Below are 22,111 nucleotides of genomic sequence, written 5' to 3'. Positions count from 1 at the left end.
GGTGAAAGTTCATACGGATGATCACGAGTTATAATCATAATCGAAATTGCATAGTTGAACTTCATATAGCGTAACATTACGCTTGGTGTGTTTTATTTTCTTCAATTTATTTTACAACGTGTTTAAACAAATTATTCGATCGAAATTTTACGATAATTTTAGTTTAGAACGTTCGAGGATGTTACGCGAATTTTCTCAGACTTTTTAATTTCGTGGGAAGCGTATCAAATATGAAAAGTTCACTGTTACAATTTAAAGTAAGTGTTGATGATCGATGCGATTTGGTATTTTGTAGATTTATTATCTTGTTAGGTACGGGCAAATAGAATTTTAATCGGATTGATAAATTGAAAAATTCCTATGAATGATCGAATGCAAAAGGTATAATTAGCATTTTATAGGTAGCAACCTTATGAACAATAGAAACGCTCCGTTCTACACATAAAACATTAAATTATTCTTTCATCTTACAAAAAACACTATCGCTATGATTTCATACATCTGCAAACTCTGTTTCCGAATATTCCTTTCAAATTTATCTTCTGAAATCGTTGATCCACGAAAGCCTGATCCAATTTAACATAATGTTGCGTCTTTTTTCCATCTCGTGCCGTTTACCCAGGTACGTGGATATCTCGTAGGTCGTTTCATTTTATCACAAAGATGAGTCTACGCGACATTTTTGGTGTTTCACGCGCGAAAGAATTCCGGCGTTGTATATTTAGAAATTTGCTTAGTCATTTAAATCCCAGGCTTACCTAAGTCTACTCGCAGTAACTTACACGTTTATAAGCGAATCGTGTGAACGTTTTCGCACATCGTGAGATATAAATTTTAGGCCGGTTGCACAGCGACGCGATGATAAATCAGACGATGAAAGATTTAGTCGGCAGCTTTATAAAATGGACTTAACAGGTAATGGGGCACAAATTCTCTGCTCGCATGACGCATAGCGCCGGATATTAAGAGGCTCGTACACGAAACCAGGTGAATTATTCCATCTCATTTTGGGAGCTTATCTTATCGGTGGCCGCGCGAGGTGAAATGGACGTGAATCTGATAAATGAATCTCCAGTTCGTAGTCTCGTACGTTTCCAATTCATTAATGTGCACAGTAGATTCCGAATTGAAATCCTTCCTTTGAAGAAACTGGTATCTTCGTTGATTATTGCTTACTAGCATGATAAATGTCGTTTCTTCACATTTAACTCTTTGCAGCTCTAGTAGAAGAAAAAGTGTCCCTGCTTTCTTATTATTTATTAAGTACGTGTTCATAATCATAATTATTTATTACGTATCGACGAGTTATTGAAAAAATTCGAATTCCGCCTAATAATTAAACATCTAAATTAATTTTCTAAATTTTTGTAATCGTTTTATGTCATATAATTGGTCGTTTATAAACAAGTCAAATCTACTTTGTTATATCTTTTTTTTACGATAAAATTTCTACGTTTGAAAGAATTAAAATTCTAAAATATTATAAGTTTGACGTCAAAATGATAAAACATCGGACGGTTGCTTTGGTTTTTATATTAGGTTGTTCAGAAGAGTCGAGATCGTTGTTATCTTGTCTGGTTTGGTAAATATTCTGCAAGTATCTACGTTTTATCTCTTTCGGAGCGCAATGTGCAGAGACGGGAGTTTTCGACGATTTTCTTTTACGGACGTAGACTTGATCAAACTGCCTCGAACTGCTTTTACGAAATTGGAATCAACAAACTTATACGATGGCGAAAGCAATGTATCGGTGTCTATTTTGATGAAAAACTTCCAGTTTAAAATACCTACACCTATCGATACTTCCCACATCGGAAACGATATTCATCGTGCAACTCAACTACGTAAACTAATAGTAAGATCATTTATTTACGTAGATACATCTTTTTACAATTCAACGAACATTTAGTATTTTGTAGCGTTTCTTCAACAATGTGACTGTTCTTCTATATTTTGCGCCGATTGGAAATATTCCAACACGAATATCGAATTTTAAGATGAGCGCACTGTTCAATGAATAAGTTGCGAGATTGAATTTCAAAGAATCTCGATTCTCCGTTTCTTGAAGAATAATAGAACGTCAAATATTTTCCAACAATCCATTCGTCACGAAGTAGAAAGAAAATTGGCCAAATTTCCTCTGAATACCGTCAATCGAAAAAGTTGAGTCGTCGAATTGGGTGATAGTCTCTTTTTGAAGTTTGTAAGTTCGAAATTTCCATTATGAGTCATCTTTTATGTCGCTCTTAGATACACGACGAAGAGTGGCTTAAATTCGAATAAAACGTGCACTGCTATTTTCTCCCTTCAACCACCAAAGAATCTCCAAAGAATTATGTTAATACACGAAGATGCAAAGTGAATAGTAAAAAGGGGTTGTCGAGTTCAGTCGTACATTTCGTGAATCATCCCCAGTGCATCTGTTCGGTGATATATCCGAGCAACTGGTTTTTAAGGATTCTCGAAAACACGCGTGACGATGCGTGCAAATATAAATCAACAGCTTAATGGCGTTCCCCAGATTTTTGCAAAATCAACCCTCGTGAGATTCTTTCTCACGGCTGACTTGGTTCTTAAATTAGATGCGACGTAACTCCGCAGATTGTCGAATCTCCTATAAATTATTAACCCGTGGAAGAATCCAAGAATTTTTTCATCGTCATGCGAACCTCTCAGAGGTCGAACCGATTCGTTCCGCTTTTTGTAAATTTCGTAATTCCATCGTTTAATGATTTATCTTAGATTACAAGATTATTTGTGGTAAAAATACTTTGCCAGAACGAACCGTTATGGTTGCAGTTATCGATGGTTACTGTAATAAAGCAGAATAAATGTTGGACCGAACAAAAGCCACGTGATTCATGCTGCAGGTAGATCGTTAAATGGAACGCGAATTTCGTTTAAATAACAATTCTCAATTCCTTGACACGTTCATCTCCGAACTCGGACACAAAGTGGCAATTTAATCTCAAACTTCGCGTTTACACACGGTCAACTCTTCCTCACGAAAATTGGTATTTGATCGAGTAACTAAAAGTCTGTTAGGAGTGGAATAAATATCGAAATTTTACGAAGCAACTTAAATATCTTATTGCCAGCTGCAACTTTGTTCTCTGATATTTCCTTTTAACTAACAAACTACGATTTAATTAACTTACGTGTTACAATTAATTAAAGATAGCGAAGAGCTTGCAGAGAATCCGTACATTTACTTATCTCGTAAAATCAAGTTGCTACAGATGTGCATACTTGACATTTTCTAATTGGAAATGACGTCGATGAATCGTTAAAATTAGACAGGTGAAAAGACAATGGACATCTGTGTTGCATCAGTCTGATCGCTTGTTCGACAAACCCGGAAGCGATAAAACAACAATATCGACGGAATTAAATGACGCGATCATAACAGATTATCTGAGCAACGTCATAAGTCAACTGGGGAGTACTGGGACCTTCTATCGCACTCAGACAGGATGTAACATTGAACTTAACTGGCTAATAACCTCCGGCTATATCCAATCTATAGACAAACTTTTGATCTTTCGATGCATCAGAGTTGCAACGTTGTATGACGATGAATTTATGCGAGAGACATTTCTATTAGTACATCGAATCTTTTATTCGCACGAGTGTCCAGTGTTCGAAATAAAATTTTTACGCGTTAAAATAAGCTTAATAATGTTTGCAGCAATCCACACGTAACCGTGCTATACGTTCGTTGGTATCTGCACGTGCAACAAAGTTGAAACGATGGATGAAAACCATTTAACACCTCGCTCACGTGTGTCACGTCTGTAGTTAAACACTTGTCGCGTTTTTCTCGTTAATAAAAAACGACGCGCGTGTGGGTACGCTAAGTATGACAGATGACGAGGGACCAGCTTCGTAACGATTTGCACGGGACATTTGCAGAAGCGACAAACGGTGCAATTTCGCAATGAAAGATGATCCGATCTGGTGGGTCCGATAGAACCCGGAATATACCCGGATTTTTCCGCGACGTTGTGCACCAGAGAATAATTATTACACGCTGCGTGTTATTTTAACGCTAGATATATCAAACTCATCAAAACGACACGCAACAAATTTTTTTCTTTTCAAATGATTAAAGTATACGAATAATTGTGGAAAAATTAGCAACACTTTTATCATAATTATACATGCACAGTATATTCGCTAGTCGATAGTTGTAGTTCTAATCTGTTGATTGATTCGTCTGTCAGTTAAGAGCGACTCTTGGGTGAGGCAAAGCGATTACCATCCACGAAATAGATTTATTACAAATCGTTTACTTTAATCGCGAGTATCTAATAAACTACAGAGATTTCCGTCGTTTCTTGTAATCGAATCTTCCAGTAAGCGATTTAAGGGAAGCTTTAAAAATTCCAGTTTTAAGAACACAATGATTCTTATCAATTTATTTACACAATCCCACACATACGCGGGCATCATTCGCTTTTATGCGAGCACACAAAGACGCGTGTAAAGAGATTTTCGAGCATCGAGAAGCCGGAACAACTCTCTTGTTTAGTCAGTTTAATAAATCCTCGTTAATAGTAGCAGCGTTAACAGAAGTCGCGACGAAAGCCCGTTTTTTTCGTCGGGAAAATAGCGAACAGGCGGATTAGCGTTGGCCAGGCTCTCGTAAAACTCGATTTTCGCGCGAACAAACCGTCCATCCGGTGATCGGTTTATCCACCACCTCCCTTTATCCTTTTCCGGTATTTTTATTCTTTTTCCCCTCTATGTTTTTGCTTTTATGCCTGGCCAGCAACCGAGAGGATCGGTACTATCGTTTCCGTCGATCGTAAAGCTGTGATTTAACAAGCCACGAAAAAACTCGTCGACGTAAATTCATCGAGAGTCTCGCGGCGAACGAGTAGCAAAACTGCATCGAGAGTCCTTCCGGGATCGGATTTTTATCTTTTTTATGCACGTGGAACTGTTCCAACGCGGCGACCAATTCCGCTTATATTTTTCTCTCATCTTTTTGTTTCGTATGCACCTCTTTTCTCTTTTTTATTTTCTGTTTTTCTCTTTTTTTTTTTGGTTGAACTACACGCCACTTGTGGCAATCGCAGCCGCGAATCGTTTAACCGGTGTTACTACATTTTTTCGAGAGTATTTATGTAGATATATGGGTACGCGCCCTTCTTTTACCATCAGGTTGGAAAAAACGTCCCATTTTCTTCCTCTCTCTAATCTGTTTCGCACGATTAAAATCATTTTTTTTCAGCCACCCGTTTGCAGCCTCACTTTTACCGACGTCGTCTGCACGCTTGATCGTTCAAGTCCACACAGTACCTTTTTTCCTCAGCTTTTCGCGTTTTAAACAATCCGCCAAAATTCTTCAATACCCTTGCAATACTTTTGCAAAATAATTCTAGAATACCATCCAATAGGTTTTATTTCCACATGTTACGTTAATACTTTTGAGCAAAGCGAGACTCAAGCAGAAATATGCGAAGAAATAAAAATTACTTAAAAATGTAACTTCATACAAAAATATACATTCTGATGGCTGATTTACAATTTTTTGGTATATCACGTACCAAATTGTTTCATTTAAAATGTACTCTAATGCGTAAGAAACAACGAGCCGAAACAATTTTACGCAAACGTACTAATTTTCCCTGATTTATCCCCTTCCACGATCTATCTATCTTTAACTTGACCCAGAAACTTCTGAAAGTAAGAAAAATCGCGTATACCATAATCAAACGCGTGTATAATCCATCAAGGTTGCAAAACGCGTTTATTTTCACACGTGTAACATCCGTTTTCCGTCGTCTGGCGTCCAGAAATCGCAATATCGCTTGCTCTACTCGGGTCTTACGTTACATTCTATCCGATTCAACGTCAATATTGGACAAGGAGAATTACATTTGTCCAATCGATGGATCTTAGGCTACAGTTTGCTGACGTTTATCATAGACGACGATATAGCATGATAACATGCACGTGGTTTGACCAGCGCGTGTCAGCTTTCGTTTTGTTTGCCCTTTCCACTAGTCGACGAAATTTACATTAGAAACACAGATAATTCAGTTGCTATCCTATTAAAAGTAAGATATTGATGTAGCGTTTAATTAAATCTTCCACATCCATGGTATTTGTGCGAAACAGATTAACGTAGAATATTGAAACAACGTAGTACGATATTATCGTTGTTTCTACGAATTTGTATGTATTTTTCTCTGTAACACGTGAAGTAAATTATCGTTGTTATTTAGGTAGATCATTCGATAGAAATTTCATTTAAATCAATTTAAATCAACATTTATAATTTACACGCTGTTTTCGTCCAAATGAGTTACCCTCAAAAAATTGTAATTGAAAGATGTATCTTTCAAGTGAAAAGTTTTTAATCTTTAATTCAAGCTTTCTGATTTCATTTTTACATATATGTATATTTATCTACGTATTATAACTAATATACTAATATAAAACATACTAACAAAATAATAAAATTCTTAAGAATTCGATAGAAAATAGCATAAGACTTTACTTGCAACTATTCAGATATTTCTCTACCAACATCGTTATCAACTGTTACAATGGAATTTTGTTAATTCGTCTTATTAGCGAATAAGTCGACAGCATAATTTTCTTGCTGCGCAATCAAAAGATTACACGCGTTCATTAAGAAATTCTTAAGAGATACAACATTCTTTAAAAAGACTCGTTTTCTTAATTCCTTTCGCGAAATAGCTAAAAGCTCTGAGGAATATGATGTGAACGCGTCTTAACCTGATTTTACGTACGAACCACGTGTCTTTAATTAATCAGAAAGCTCGTGGTTGCGGTTTATCGACGAATGCAGACCCTTTCAACCGAAAGTTTGTCAACACGGTCAACATTTGTGGACTTTGCTAATACGCAAATATCGCGAGAAATTTTCTTCAGCATTCGTTACATTTAGACGACTGAAAGCACTTTTCAACCTTTTTCTTTTTCTTCTCTTCTTTCTTCGTAGCTCCTTCCGCTCCGTAGAAAGAATATAAAATATTCTACGATTCTGTTCGTCCTTGGAAGTGTTTCCATCGTATTTCTAATTAGATGTTCCATTGTATAGTTCCTGCCATGTTCATGGCGCTGCTATTCTATTATTATTGGTCTCGAGAAACTAGCTTTCCGGGAGCAATTGAAATTTATCGTTTTCCTAAGTTTGTGTGTTAAGTAGATTGTCGCTTATTTATGCGAGGTATTTCATACATTTCCTTGGTTCTATTAAAGTCGTAATGGAGAACGTGATGTTACTGTCGCGGAATGACAAAGATTTTTACGTAATTGACCTTTGTTTTTTTTTTACATTTTTCAGAAACGAGACTAAAATAAGAAATTGCTTCCTACGTCTTTTTATTTTGTTATATTTTATTTTATCAAATAATATATTTCAATCAATAATTAAATAATAATAATAATTTAATTAATATAGTTCAATTTTTATTCTACACTTTTAATTTTCGATATATTTTTGTCGTTAATCCTGCTTCGTTATTTTAGTAATTTTTGGGTTAATTGTATCTTCCTATTCTAGAAAGACATTTTAAATTCACGCAAAATATGAAAACATTGTTATTATTATAAATGCTTTTTCGTTTCAGTGGCACGATAAAGTATTTTCCTGAAAGTATTTTCGCTTTATTGATACTATCACATGCAGCGAGGAAGCAATAAAAATAACCAGAATGCGTAATTGTGATCAAATTGTTATTAAATAACTTGCATTTTCATCGAGGCCCCATTACATTTGTTTAAACATTCCATCGTATCGCTTCGATTAATCATATGAAGTCATCTATACTAAGAGTATTCTAAGAGTATAAGCACTTGTAGCCTTCGCTTCGATAATAAACTATCAACGCAAGCGTACAATTGCAGCTAACAATAAATATCGACTGTTTTTCTAGACGCTGCCTTCGTAAAAGCAGCTCTTCTTTTATTACAATTTCATTTTAAATCGGCGAATTAGAGCTATGTCTCATTGAACTTTGCCTCGCCACCAATTTTTAAACGAACCATTTAGAAGTCGTCAATCAACTTCATCAAATGAAAAGTGAAGAAAATGTTAAACAAGAAGTTTATAATAATCCGTAACTTACCTAACGATACCTAATCTAATGCTTGTCAATTCACTAACGTTATTAATTGACGAATCATCGCGCAATTAATAAACTTCCTTTCTAAATAAATTACTACCTTTGTACCATTTTATATTGAAGGAAGCTAGATAAAATTTTCCACCTGATCTGACTAACGATTAGATAGAGAAATTTACAAAATACGTAGTTGATCGATTTATGAACACCTTCGTATAATTATATCAATGAAAAAATCTAATAAAATACTTCTCAGCTAATGTCATGGAACAAAGAAGCTCGGACGATATGTTCGAGTATCGTATTTTTATTTGTCGCGATAATCGATAGAAAAGGGGAGCGTGTTACTCACCGAGAGCGCAGAACAGGACCAGTATCCAATGTATTGGCGCCTTCATCGCGTCGATCGTTTTCGAAACACTGGGGCAGGAGGATAAAAGCCTGGCGGCGACTCGCGTCCGAGGCGAAATAAAAAGACGAACGTACGTTTACAAGTTCTGTTTTCGATTTGCGTCAAGCGTACGCTCTCACCTATATTTAGGCAGCACAGCAATAATAGCACCGATCACGTTGAGGAAGGGGGAAACTGGAGAAAAAAGAAAAACGCGAGCTGAGGAACGCGACGTTCCGGTTGCGGGATTCAAATCGCTGACAGTCTGCCGGCCAATCAGCACGGTTTCCCTTCCTCTTCCGGTACCGAAGCAACCATTCACAGAAATTCCTTCGAAAGCATTCGACACCTTTCGAGTCTGTCTTGTTCGAACGACGCGTTTCTTGAAACTATGCGACGATCTTCTTCGATCGAGAACGCTAGTTCGAAGTTTCGATTCTTATCTCGATTGCACTGATTAACAAACTACGGATCTTAATGCGCTCACGTGGAAAATTTGACGAGGTAAAAGTGTAGAGAACGCGCGTAATTGTGATGCAAGTCAGTTGCTACTTTTCATGAGATAGCGTTTCATGTTTGATATTATAAGAAGTTTTATGTTTTCAAACGCGTAATGAAAATTTATAAAAAGCAACGTAAATTAAAACGTAGTATGGACGGAGAATAAAGTTACTTTAATTGACTATGAAACTAAAGGCAGATGATACTTGTAAGGATGCCTGACTAAATTCAAATTTTCAAAACCTTGACTTACACACCAGAATGATTTTCAGCCAGACAAATGTAAAAGTATAGGAAATATACAAAGTACTCGGTATTTGTCAGAGAAATTATCAGACGGAGTATTTGTTATTTTTCGTAAAAGTTAGAATTTACATGGACATCCGTGGTTCGTTGACAACAACGCGATGTACGTACTTAATTTTGAAAGAAGACACACAGAATCCAAAGAAACGCTACACGTGGCACGTTCGTTCACCAGCGATCGAGCAAATGCGATTAAACCCCTGACAAAATCGTACCAACCCTCTGATACCGGAGAACAATTCTGTCCCTCTTAGTTGAAAGGCGTGACACTTCGATTTAGCGGCTCGGAAGTACGATTTATCGCGAACGTTTCACAAAATTACTTAAATGACCGATTCGACGTATTTCTCCCTTCCTCGAAATTCCCCTTTGATTTTTATTTGCGCTTATCAATTCCAACGCAAAAGTGAACTACTTTAACTGAACTGAGACACTTTTAAAATATACGTACAGTATATGACACGCTATATATTCATGAAAATCTTTTATGCTAAATATCCGAAAGCTTTCACGAATCACTGCGGTAGATTTTAACTAAAGAAGACGGAATTCCTTCTGTGTGTTAAAAACGGTCCAACCCAAACGAACGTCGCCACGCACTTGGAACTGTCGAGTTGTTTGCCCGCGAACCTCGAACAGCCAATCCCCCTTGTCACGAGGAAACTTTGCTGTGAGACACTTCGTTATCCCAGGACGCGTAGAGTAGACACGGTGCACTTGCTCGAGGAGGAAGATCCACGAGGTTTCAACGTTTCTACGGGCGAGACATGTCTATGCACACGTTGGAGTTTATGTCTGGAGCGCTGTTTGAACGATGGAGAAACGAAAGGCAGGAGGGCGACTGGTTCACTCTCTAATCCTCTGTCCCGGTCGTCTCCTCCGTCCGCCTCCGCCTCTTCCTCCTCTGCCGCCTACTCCACTGACACCGACGTCGGTGTCGTCGTCGACGAACTCTTCCCCTTCTACGCGACCGCTCGTCGTCTTCGCGTGTCGTCGAGGATTCACGATATTTTTGTATCCTCGTCGGAGAGGCGATCAACCGGAGGTTGTACGCGGAGGCGGGAACGGAAACCTTGTGCGTGGTGAAGTGGCTGAAATACGAATAAGTCGAACCCCCTTGTTACCCTTTAGGGTAAATGCCGAGTCCGTTACGCTGCATCGATGACGACCTTTGAACTTTTTTTACGCTTGTCTTCTTTCAAGACTGCTTCAGGTTAGGCTGGTTCAGGTGCGAGATGGAAGATTGCAACTATAGTTGAATTTGCAACGCGATACATGTGCTGGGTTAGGACGCTGCGAGTAGGTTTTGTCTGTTTTATTGACAGTTAAGAGATTGTAATTTGCTAGAGTGTTCTACTTTAGGGTGAAATTTTGCAAGTGATTATTGTTATAGGTACGTTGCGAATTTTTACGCAAACTCATATTTTTAAGATTACTATTCGAGTAGAAATCTTTTTCAACGTCTAGATAGTATAATTTTCGATATTTTGTGTACTTTTGCATATTATGGTAACATCTCATACATTTCGTACGTATTTCAATTTCTTTTAAATTAACAAGGAATATAAAATCAATTTAATCAATGAGATACGATAGTCGATATAATCAATAGTAAGTAAAATGAAATTTACAGTGTATAGACATGTTAAATATTTTATCCATCCTACTTTTTAACATAGAGGTTGTGGAAGAGAGTTGTAAAGATTTGTTTAGCCATTTCTTCTTTCCTCGTCGTCATCTTGCGAAGTTGCGAAGAAATTGAGCTACTTATAGCATCGTGTTAAACAATTTTCTTGAACTTTTTCATATGTAAATTATATCCTATATGCCTTCCACGATAACGTTGCATTTATATAAATCCTATGTATTACTTCATTACGTATTATGTCGGTCTTTAATAGATTAATTTGCATTCCAGCTAATGGATGTATTTCGCTTAAGCACCATCGAATTGAATTTGCTATGTTAGTGTACGTATCGTTCTCATTATTACTTCGATAATTATGCTGAAATAAAATAAGGCTCTTGATGTATTTTTAATAAGCATAGAAATGAAATTTATATAAAATACACAAATATGTTCATCGTTTTGCTTATAGCGTACGAAATATTTGAAAATATAACGTGGCTTCTAGCAATGTGTCCAATTCATGGCAACCTAATGTCGTACACGAATTTCGAATCGACTAACAATTAACCGAGCAACGTGTTTCGTACACGGGTCATTTCTGATTGGTTATTAACAGTAGCCGGCGGCATGACCATTAGGAGGATTCAGCCGGCCATCAAAGGGATTTGTTACTTCGATGTCGATGGACATTCTCCATCCCCCATGGACCTAATTAGCACATGAAGCAGCTGCGCCTGATTTGCATTATTGAACAATAATTCTACTTACCATCGAAATTCCCAATAGCTATTCCCTGATATATACAGCTTATGTACAATATGTAATCATCCGACCTTGTCTCACGTTCGATTCTTTCGCCTGTATAAATTTTGTTAGATAATCAATTTTTCTCGCTTGCACCTGTTTCGTGACGTTAGTTAGGAATTTCGTACAAAAGAATGCACGTTGTCTTATTGACTGATTTTTCAAAGAAGATCGAAGAATGTGACATATTTTATACGAGAATTAAAAAGAAAAAGACACACGAGGATTTACAGATAAAATAAAGAGGGTCAGAATTTCGATAGATACGTATAAGAATCTAACTTTGCCATCTTTGTTAAAAAATCTGAATGTAGAGATCTCGAGAATGAAAGTAAATTCGCTTTTGAATCGAAATTGAAGCGAGAAAAAAGAGAAAGATTTAAAAAGATGTCGAAAGGTAAGGGAACGATTATTAACGAAATATAGATTAAAGTATTATCATCATTTATTTATTTCATTGATCATGACAAAGTAATAATCACATAAAGCTGTTAAAAGTAAAATCCCCGTATTATCACTAAATCGTGTACTGTATTTACAAGTATAATTATAGTTCGCGTCGTATGCTGGCGCGCGACGCGCTCATCGTTTTACATTTTATTCTATTATTTTTTTTCCTCTCGTTCACCCATTCTCCTCTCTCCGTTCTTCGACCAACGATAAATATATAATATATATAATTTGTTTTCTTTTACACCATTTTATTTTTCCCCTTACCGGCGTCTGTCTGTTGTCGCTCTGCTTACAAAAATTAGGTAAGTAAAGCTAAGAAACTGTTTTCTATCTTTTCTTCTCTATCTCTCTCTCTCTCTCGATTCTTTGACAAAAGCGCACGTAGAAATTGTCGCTCATTTTAATCTCATTATTTTTTTTCTTCACTCTCTTTACTCACACCATAATCGCTTTCACACAATCTCTCTCTCTCTCTCTCTCTCGCTCTGTCTCTTTTTTTTGAACCCCTTTTTTCTCTGGCGTAAGAAACGATATTATTGGTACCCGAAACCCCGTTTAATGAAAATCCTTCAAATAAAATACTCTAGTTAACAATAAATTATTAAATATCTATTCACAAATATATGTATAGGCTAATTATCGTTTATTACTATCTTCATCACCGTCGAATCTATCCTCGTCCATCGTCGTCGCTTTGTTAGATCAGCGACAATCTTTTCGTTACTATTATAAATAACAATTTGTTTTTTTTTCTTTACACAGGACAACGACCTAACGGTTTCCCTCTGTCGTTTTATTTCTTTGCTCGTGTAAGTATATAATATCAGCAGCAAAATAGAATTGTTTTGTTCGATCGATTAGTTCCTACGGAAAGGGAGGAAAACGAAGATCGCTTGCTCGTCCAATTCCGAATGAGCTGGTTCCACGCGTTAGAAGACACTGAAGTTTTCTCGGTCTGTCCGTTGTTACCACGTCGTCGAAACGATTTTTCCTTGACAAATGAAATTTCGATGGTATTCGTTGTTCCTTCCTACATTGTCATAAATAATAACGACGAATATGTTCAAAGTAACACGATTCTTTAATAATTATATACATTTAAATTCGTAATAAATAATTACAAGTGTCTATTTCGGATCAAAATCGCAAACATCTTCTAAAAATATCTCTTTCTTCGTATTCGGATTGAACGAAGCTTCCCGACGAAAGCTTCCTTTTCAAAACGAAACGAAGAATCGACGAAAGAATTATTTTGAACAGATCGCTTCAAAACACGTCAGTAACAATGAACGTCCATGAACGAATGATAATCGTAACTGTGTCAAGGATCAATGAATCTCTTAGAAACACACAACGTACGAGAAATTACAATCGAAACACCTGCTCGTTTCATTTGTTTCTTTGTCAATTCTCGTATTTAAGCATTCCGCTTCCATCTTGTACGAGAAACATACGCATGTACTTCCGTATAGTTGAGTGTATACATTCTATATGGTGTCTTGCTTCTGTTCCAAGGATGAACGCTCGAAACAGTGAATTTCCGAGCGGCCATCCGAGCCCGAGGAACGAAAAAGGCAAGAGGCGTAAAGTATCATTATGTTATAATATATTAAGTAACTTTCTGGCCGTCTTAGTCATCGACTCGCTGATTGTTTGGAAAACGGATGCGGGAAATTCCTCGAGATCGGTCCTCGATCAAGGACACGTATTTCTTCGATATTTCCTGTCCCTTCTGCTGCGTTTAATTGCGAAAAACGACAGTCGATACTTGAGAAAAAAGATTTGTTGATTCGATCGTTTGATATCCCACTCTTTTGTTGCGTTCTTTCTTTTCTTGTTATAAAAATACGTTCTATAGTTTCCCTTTCGACAATCGTTTTGTTAAACCGTATAAGAATATTCGCGTGATTCCTGAAAGAAGAGGACGAAAATCGCTCACATAATGTCGGTGATTTGAGTCAGGCAGTGTTTTAAACTTCAAAGATCTTCCGTACATCGAGTTGCAGAAGAGCTTCAAACATTCATAAGCGATGGTATAAATCTTCTTCGTCAGGTATCGATGATTTTCATTTTTGGTTTTGCAATTTGAAATATCGTTTCCTTAATTCATATCTGTCTCAAATTCTCGAAATCCGAAGTTTCGTTATGCGTTATCAATTAATCGTTGAGAAATAATTGTTCAAAATTTGATCATCCTAAGAAAGCACCCTGTAAAAGGTCCACCTATTAATCTTTATGAAATACTACGACAGTCTAGGTTTTTGTACTTTCGAAGTATTCGGTTAATTTAGAAATCTACAGAAATTACGAAAATCAAGGGATTTTTCTAAAAAGATATTATGGTAATCTATTTCTTATACCTTTAAATAATCAACATACTTTAATTCTTATTGTCGCCGATTAAAATCTCTGAAACTTATAAATCTACAAAAATGACGAAAAGGAACAAAACTAATTTTTACATTTCGTAAAGTTATCTTTATCTTTCCAAGAACGCTGCTCGTTATTCGTAATGGAACGCAGCTTCGCAATATGGGAACGCATCCGACTCGAACTCGAAACGCGTCTTGACAACTCGAATTTACAATATCTCTCGCGTACCTCCACTCTCACGCACACATATCCTCTCTCTCTCTCTCTCTCTCTTTTCTTGCGCACATTCGTTGCAAAGCCTATACAATTACACATCCAGTAACCTCTATATAACTCTGTTTCTACGCCTCGTACCTCCTATAGAATATGACTTTCTTTTTTTACTTTTCTCTTTTGAAATCTTTTCATCTATATACACGCTAGTTTATCGGTTGCTACATCGTTTACTAAACTACCACGCGCGACTGATTTCGCGCGTCGCTTTTACGCTTTTCCCCTTTCGTTGAAAATCGCGCGCGACTCATCCTTCTGTCGATCGTTTAACCCTCTGACAACGAAGGCTGAATCAATTCCGTCTCACGTACGTGTTTCACGTTTGTCTCTTTCTAAATTACGATTACGCGAAGCTGCCAGTTAAGTTAGCTTGACCAACTCTAGTTTTTCCGAATTTCTTTTTTATTGTACAACGCAGAAGCGTACGATAGCAGTTCGATTTTTAGGAAACGAATAGGTGACTCCGGTAAGTTTATTTATCGCAGTGAAGTGACATGGTTGATAGCGAATTTTAAGATAAAAATAAAAAAGAACAGCGTTTGTGATATCAATTTTTTCTAATTTACAATTTATAGAGACGATCGATGTGGACTCGATGATTATTCTGTCCTCCTTGATCAAAATCTCCCATCTGCTATTTAAAACCTAGAAAAGTTCGAACTATATCATTCTCTTCGATTAATTTGAAATATTTAGTCATCGTATCGCTACAGCCTGTATAACGTAACTTTACACGCAAGGTAAGAAACACAGGTAAAAATTTCAAATACTTCAGCGTATCTTGAAAAATGAAAAAGTGCTACGTGGGATATTTTGACTAATATCGACAGTATTATTCTAAGTTTTTGAAGGTTTTACGGTTTTACTTTTTAAGTAAATTCGATTGTCATAGACGAGTGGAGAAGCTACATTTAGCGAAGTTTCAATAGAATAATATATTCGATAATCGCGTCGACAATGATCCAGTCTTCTCTGCATAGGGTCAATGATGGATACGACGTAGGAATTTGGCTCGCGATTTTTGATTTGTTTAACACACACAAGGAAAAAATATGAGTCTCGTGAGGTTACGTTTGCACCGGAAACTACTGATCAGGGGCTGCACGTTGATTCCGGCAGCTCGATGGCCGAAAGCCTTCCACGAGACGAACATTCGATGGATGATGCTGTCGAACGCGAGAATCGATGCAACGGTGATCGCTAGACTGCGGATGTTTACGTGCTTCGGGGAAATTTAATGGTGCAAAAATGCACGCAATGCGGAAAAATATAAAAAATATCCGAGACATAGCTCGAATTTTTATTTTAATCCTGCAATTCGAAGAACGCGTGCCACATTTGTTTCTCAATTGCGTTTAATGTATAGTAACAACGCAGAAGCTTTCGATTTTCGATTAAAGATAATATTAAGTGGGTGAATCAAATATTGTCTTTCGTTTCTTTGCGTTCATAAAAATACGAATCTGTGTAAACATCTCCAGTCCAGTGGTTTTGAATTTTCCTATTGTGCAAAGTTGAGAAGTCGGCTATGCACAGGGCGCAAGAACGAAAGATGGTGATCGTGTCCCATATCGTGATAATGACGATTCGATTACGATTTTCTATCGTTAAAAAATCTCTCAAGTTTGGACAAATATGAAAGAATCGTTGCTAATGCGCGTCTTTCATGTTTGAATTTTACATTGAAGATTTTTTTTAGAACAGTGGAAGATTCCTGCTGGTTTATCAAGAAGAAAGTAAGATCGAATCTTTTGTCAGCCAATTTCTCATCTTTGCATAATATTAATAATAATTATATTTCGTTGTCCGAAGGGCAACCCTCTAGTTGATGTTCATCGTGATGAAGATTGTACTGGGGGATGGTTTTTGATTTTTTCAGGCAATATAACTTGTCGAAGAAACGAAAACTGATTGTTTCGTTAAATGGATGGATGGTTTAAATTTCGTATTTTGAAGATTGCTCTTTTTCTAATTTCTTTGATGGATAATTGACTTTTTTGAAAACCGTTCGTTGGATCGATGAAAGAATTCACATCGAACATATATTTTCTTACTAAGATATAAGTAGAATCTTAAGATAAATTTTAAAATCAATAGCGTTAAAATATTTAGATACTTATTAAAATAATCTATTAGTGCTTTGTCAATATTCTAGATGTGTTTTATGATAAATCTACTAATTCATCGAATTTTTCGTATTTTACGGAAATAATTTGCAGCACTTAAGAAATTTTTCGTAAAGAATCTTAGCGATGGTAAAAATAATAGGAAGATATCAAACGTATAAATATGTAAAATACGTGAAATAAACCAAGCCTGTTCTTCCATCAATACCATCGTAATTCGCACAAGTAGCCGACGCTTTTGCTCTTGTGCTTCACATCGCCGTTAAACACGCTCGAAAATCGTAAAATCTTTCCTTACGTTTCCTCGTACGCTTATTCGTTTTCCATATTACGCCCATAAAGATTCAAACTACGAATTCCATAGAAAAGTTTCGGCTGAAACTTCTTCGAAATTTTCTTCAGCCAGTTACATGGAAGCACTTGGCGATTCGCCTTAAAATTCAGCCGAACGCGACGCAGAAACAAAAGGATATGTAAGGAACTTTTAAACGTAACCCATTTATGCTCCAGCTTCTGTAAACTCTGCACTCGTATTTCTAAGGAGATTTCCAAATTTCAATAACTGCGTTATTTCAAGCAATGAAACTCCGGTATTCCAATAAAATATTCTTTTTAAGCATAAATGGATTCACACGGTATAAAATGTAAAAATACTAATGTCGTCTTTTGATTTTATTTCATGTTTTCACGAATTATGACAACAGTTTGTTTAAAGAGAAACGAGAGTTACCCTTCGTTCGTAATTAAATATATTAAAATTTCTAAACAAAGACAAATAGCGATTTATTGACAATTCCGTGAACTTTGATTTCTATAAAACACTCGCGTAGTCGGTTAAAACTTAAAACGAAATCGTCGCATCAAATACGTAGCGCGACCGGATCGAACGAATTTCCATCGGCGCTTTCTGCCACCGAGACGATCGAGGCGCAGTGTATCGTTTATTCAAAAAGTAGAAAAAGATAGAAAAAGCCGCGAAGAAGGTCTCGTGTTGGTGAAGTCTGAAAAGTGGCGAGATCGATCAGCGATCGATATAATTGTTAATTAAAACAAGAATAACTTACAGATCCACTGATCGATCTTCTTGGAGGACTGGTGTCTTTTTCTTTCTTTTTTTTTTCAAACGTTCTTAACATAGGTATACGAAATTTTCTTTCTTAAATAATTACCTATTTCGATCTAAATGCTTTCCCATAAAATACGAATTCCCAAACCAATTACATCGACTAATTATTTAACAAATAATTATTTTCGTTATTTGTCAGAGAATGTTATAATTTTTCGTTCTTTTTTTTTTTTTTTAATTTTTACCTCTCGGACGTTAGAGTGCCACGTTTTTAAAAAAGCTCGAACAGAAGGAAGAAGGAAAAGAGAAACACCGATTGAACAGTTTCGCCATAATCACCAAGAGATCCGACTGGAACGTTCGGTATTCGGATCTTCCTTGAAATAGGTTCGGCTGCCTAGACCATTTTTATGTCGCAGGCGAAAAAAGAAAATGGGTCAAGCATTCAGGCAAACGATTAAATTTTCATTCTAGTTTCTGCCTCTCTCACACGCATACACGCATTCTTTCTCTATTTCAAATTGTCTCTTTCGCTCGAGCATACGTTTCCCTTATTCTCTCGCCTTTCGCTTCTTTCACTCTCTCTTTCTCGCGCCATCTATTATATAGTTTTGTTCACACATTCCTTCTTTTTTCGCTATTTACAAACGTACTCTGTGTGTATGTGTGTGTGTGTCTCCGTGTAATTCTTCATCTGTATAGTTTGTCGCTTAAATAACGTTCGTTATCATCTTCTCCACGTTCTCCCTGTCCCCTATTATATCTCGTTTTACCTAAAATAATTATTTTTAATTGTATTCACCGCGGCGACACGTGGCTTTTGCGAGCTGAATATCCACGTCGTCGTCTCGCTTCTCCAGTCTCTCTCCATTTTCCTATTATTTTCACTGTTCATCGATCTGTCTATAATTTTTCACAGGTAATAACGCGTTCGTTAATTTGTTCCTTTTTCCCTTTCTTTTCTCTTTTCCTTTTCTTTTTTTTTCTTTCTTTTTTACCTTCTAAATCCAGAAACTTGTTCACTGTTCTATTTTTCCTTGTATTTTCTTATCGCGTACACTGTTGAATTTTTGCGTTGCTTTTTCTTCTCTTTCTTGTTTCTTGTAGTTCCGAGTTATTCCCTCTTCTTGTTCATCTCTCACGTTGTTGCTCTCTCCCTTCCTGGTGCACAGCGGACGACTTCCGATTGTTTCGAGCTGTTAGAACGGTCTTGCTGTGTCGCCGGTGTGTCGTTTTCTTCCAGGTGTGAGAGTTTCCTTTGAATTATAAAGAGGGAGACGCCCGGTACAGGGGGTTGCCCCTGATGGGAAGCACGTGAGCCTCGGAGTTGAACACCCAGTCGTTCAGATTTATGAGATCATCGTCGCTGAACAGCAGGTAGAGGTACTGAAATAGACAAGAACGTAGACTTAACGATTATATCCTGCTGGCTTGTGCATGTATTTATTATTAGCTATTACCAAGTATTGGACTACAGATTTTTATATTTAATATTTATGCATAATTGCGAGTTTAGAAAGTTTGCATGTTAGGTATATTCGCGAAAAATCTGTATGTATGAAAAATGTAAAAAGGTACAGAATGCATATAAAGTGGAAAAATGTACCAAGTATCCAAAGTACACGTTATAACATTTAGTGGGTGAAATGAATCTCTGTTTAACTTCCATTTATCTGTGTTCATGGAAATGTAAATTTGTATAAAAATCCGTAATCTAATTATTTCGTTTTGTACGTAACGCGGCGCGCTAATTATCTAAAAGTTAACCGTTAGACTTTCAGTAATAACTAGATGTAACTGTTGAGTTTTTGTTCTCGCGTGTTCAAATAAGAAGGCTTAGAAAGACAAGCAAAGTAAGATAAATAGTACTGGTTAAATATATCTTCGATAAAAGCAAAGGAATAGCCATATTTTAGTAGTAGCGAATGCGTTTTTTGCTTTTAGATTTTTAATTTGACCATTCTCTTTGATACGATCATTAAAAGAATCAAGTTATTAATTTTAATATTTGATAATTAATCAGCTATTATATGTTTATAAATGCTGGTACATTTTTTCTTTTTTTATTATTTCTCAAGCTTGTATTATACGTAATTTCATATAATTTAATAGTACATGTAAAACACTAATGAACGATTAAGAGATATTGGGATCGTAACCATTGAGGCTTTAATAGCACTCGGATGCTCTTTCTCGAGACGCAATCGAGGAGTATCGTTTATTGCAGATATTAATCCTATTTCTCTGTCTAGCCTCTAACATTCCCTCCACGTAGAAAATAAAACTAGTACGCGTCTAGAATAATTTATCATTGACTTCGTTAATGTAATTTACAATTCATAGTTTTAGAAAACTGTATACTAAACTAATAACGACTTTACTCGTTTTCCAGAAATAGTCTTTACACACCAGTGTCAGTTAGTATAAATGTTAATGATAATCTCGGATTTCTATTCATCTACGCTCTATGGTTATAATTTACAATTATAAAGTATTTAAAACGCGTCGCTTTGAAATAACAACCAGCTAATGAGATTTTTCCGAGAGCCAACGAGTCTCGAGAAATTCGAAGTAGCAATCAAGCAAACTGTTAACAAGTCGATTAACTTCTTAGCGTAGTCGTCGTTCTAACCGATAATTGCCAGACGCAGGTCCCTTGCTCTTGCCTCTGATCGTTTAATTTTTGTGCAACGGTTGCAATGCTCGTGTGAAAATTCTCGCGTTTCACTCCCTTTAACCGGAAGTTAACGACGCGGCCACGCTACGCCCCGGATAATGCAATTTTAAACGCGTTGCGAACGCTCGAAAAATGTTTCATCGGCCATGCGGTTCTCGGCAGAAGATTAAATGAAAATTTGTGAACGCGACGTAAACGGCGTAACGACCAAGAAAACGTTCGTTAACGTTTAGGAAAATGGGAACAGATTGTGAGATATCGTGGCGATAGCAACGTTAACGACGTTTAGTTGGGATTCTTAGCAGGTTTAAACTGCGAAGTGGAAAATAAATGTGTTATATTGAGTCGCAGAAACGACGATTGTTATTATTATTTTTCTTTATATTTCTTATTGCATATTATTCCTCGATAATAATGTCGTACATATTTAGTACCGGTCCTTTACTACCAACAATTTGAACTGCTACTTTCAATTAATTAGCAATCTGTATTGCTATTAAATTGTACAATTTCCTATTGCAATAATTACATATAATTATGTAATAGGAGAAACAAATGTCTTCGAAATAATTGCGTAACAAGATACTTCTGTAAATTTTCCTTTCCCCACTTCTGATTAACACCATTGGATACACAGATCGTGCAATATTATAAATTAATCGTACAATACTCTTCTTCGTATAAAATCCTATAGGATGTAATTTCACGTTATACAATTTTTTTTTCATTTCGGTTTTACGTCACATCTTCTCCTGGCACGATCTATAAATTGTAGATTCAATACCTATCGCATTTATCTTTAAAATAAAGGTTATCGTTCCAATGCATTAACGTTCGCTCAGTGTTTTTCGTGACTAAAATATGGCTAGATAGACTAATTATAGAATAATTATATTATGAAACGCTACAGTAAGTAAAGAATATTTCTCAAATTCTGCAACGTATGCTAGAAGTTTGGCTGGAAATAGGAAAGGAATAACGGTAAAAATCATAGTACCTTGAGCGTCTCGGCGAAGAAGTAGCTCTGTTGCACGTCGTCCTGCGGAGGATCGACCAAGTAAACATTATGAAGTCCAGTGAAGCCTCCTGGAACGCGACAGTATTTCTCGAGCGCTTGAACAGCTTCCCAGCCCCATTCACGGTATTTCGGATCCTTTGTCAGCCGCCACATCACGAAGTACGATTCGAAGGTCTGAAAGAAAAATATTTTACCTCGGAATTTGGCAAACAGCCTGTGTTTGTCCTGGCAAGTCACGCGAAAAAGAACGGATTGAATACTTCAGTTTTCATTACCGGTGGTGGAAACACCCGGAAACAAATGCTAAAATGTTTCTGTCTACTTCGTTTGATCGTTTTTTTGTTTGTCATCGAGTCATACTCGTCTACGGATTTTTTTTTCGTTTAATGAT

The 22,111-nt window shown here is 36.5% G+C and overlaps 2 protein-coding genes across 7 annotated transcripts in view; both read right to left on the bottom strand.

Moving 5' to 3' along the window:
* LOC138181989 (xaa-Pro aminopeptidase 1) overlaps positions 1–10,207 on the bottom strand; it is a 46,669-nt gene extending 36,462 nt beyond the window's left edge. Inside the window, exons 1-2 of one of the 4 annotated variants that reach the window (XM_069117418.1) lie at positions 9,752–10,206; positions 8,455–8,688 (exon numbers count right to left, since the gene is read on the bottom strand). In XM_069117418.1, the coding sequence (XP_068973519.1) occupies positions 8,455–8,500 (46 nt within the window). In that variant the 5' untranslated portion in view covers positions 8,501–8,688; positions 9,752–10,206. Of the gene's footprint in view, positions 1–8,454 lie in introns of all 4 variants that reach the window. The other 3 variants (XM_069117419.1, XM_069117420.1, XM_069117421.1) reach the window with 3 other exon arrangements.
* Positions 10,208–12,161: 1,954 nt separating this feature from the next.
* Positions 12,162–22,111, bottom strand: part of alpha-Man-Ia (alpha-Mannosidase class I a) — a 236,157-nt gene continuing 226,207 nt past the window's right edge. For all 3 annotated transcript variants that reach the window (XM_069117723.1, XM_069117724.1, XM_069117725.1), the window contains 2 exons: positions 21,700–21,894; positions 12,162–19,411 (listed from right to left, as the gene is read on the bottom strand). In XM_069117723.1, the coding sequence (XP_068973824.1) occupies positions 19,289–19,411; positions 21,700–21,894 (318 nt within the window). In that variant the 3' untranslated portion in view covers positions 12,162–19,288. The remainder of the gene's footprint in view (positions 19,412–21,699; positions 21,895–22,111) is intronic.

The sequence above is a fragment of the Bombus flavifrons genome, chromosome 7 (genome assembly GCF_040668555.2).
Source record: "Bombus flavifrons isolate JBK064 chromosome 7, iyBomFlav1_principal, whole genome shotgun sequence".
Lineage (NCBI taxonomy): Eukaryota > Metazoa > Arthropoda > Insecta > Hymenoptera > Apidae > Bombus > Bombus flavifrons.
The sequence above is the reverse complement of the archived record's forward strand: the minus strand, read 5'-3'. Positions and strand labels throughout refer to the sequence as shown.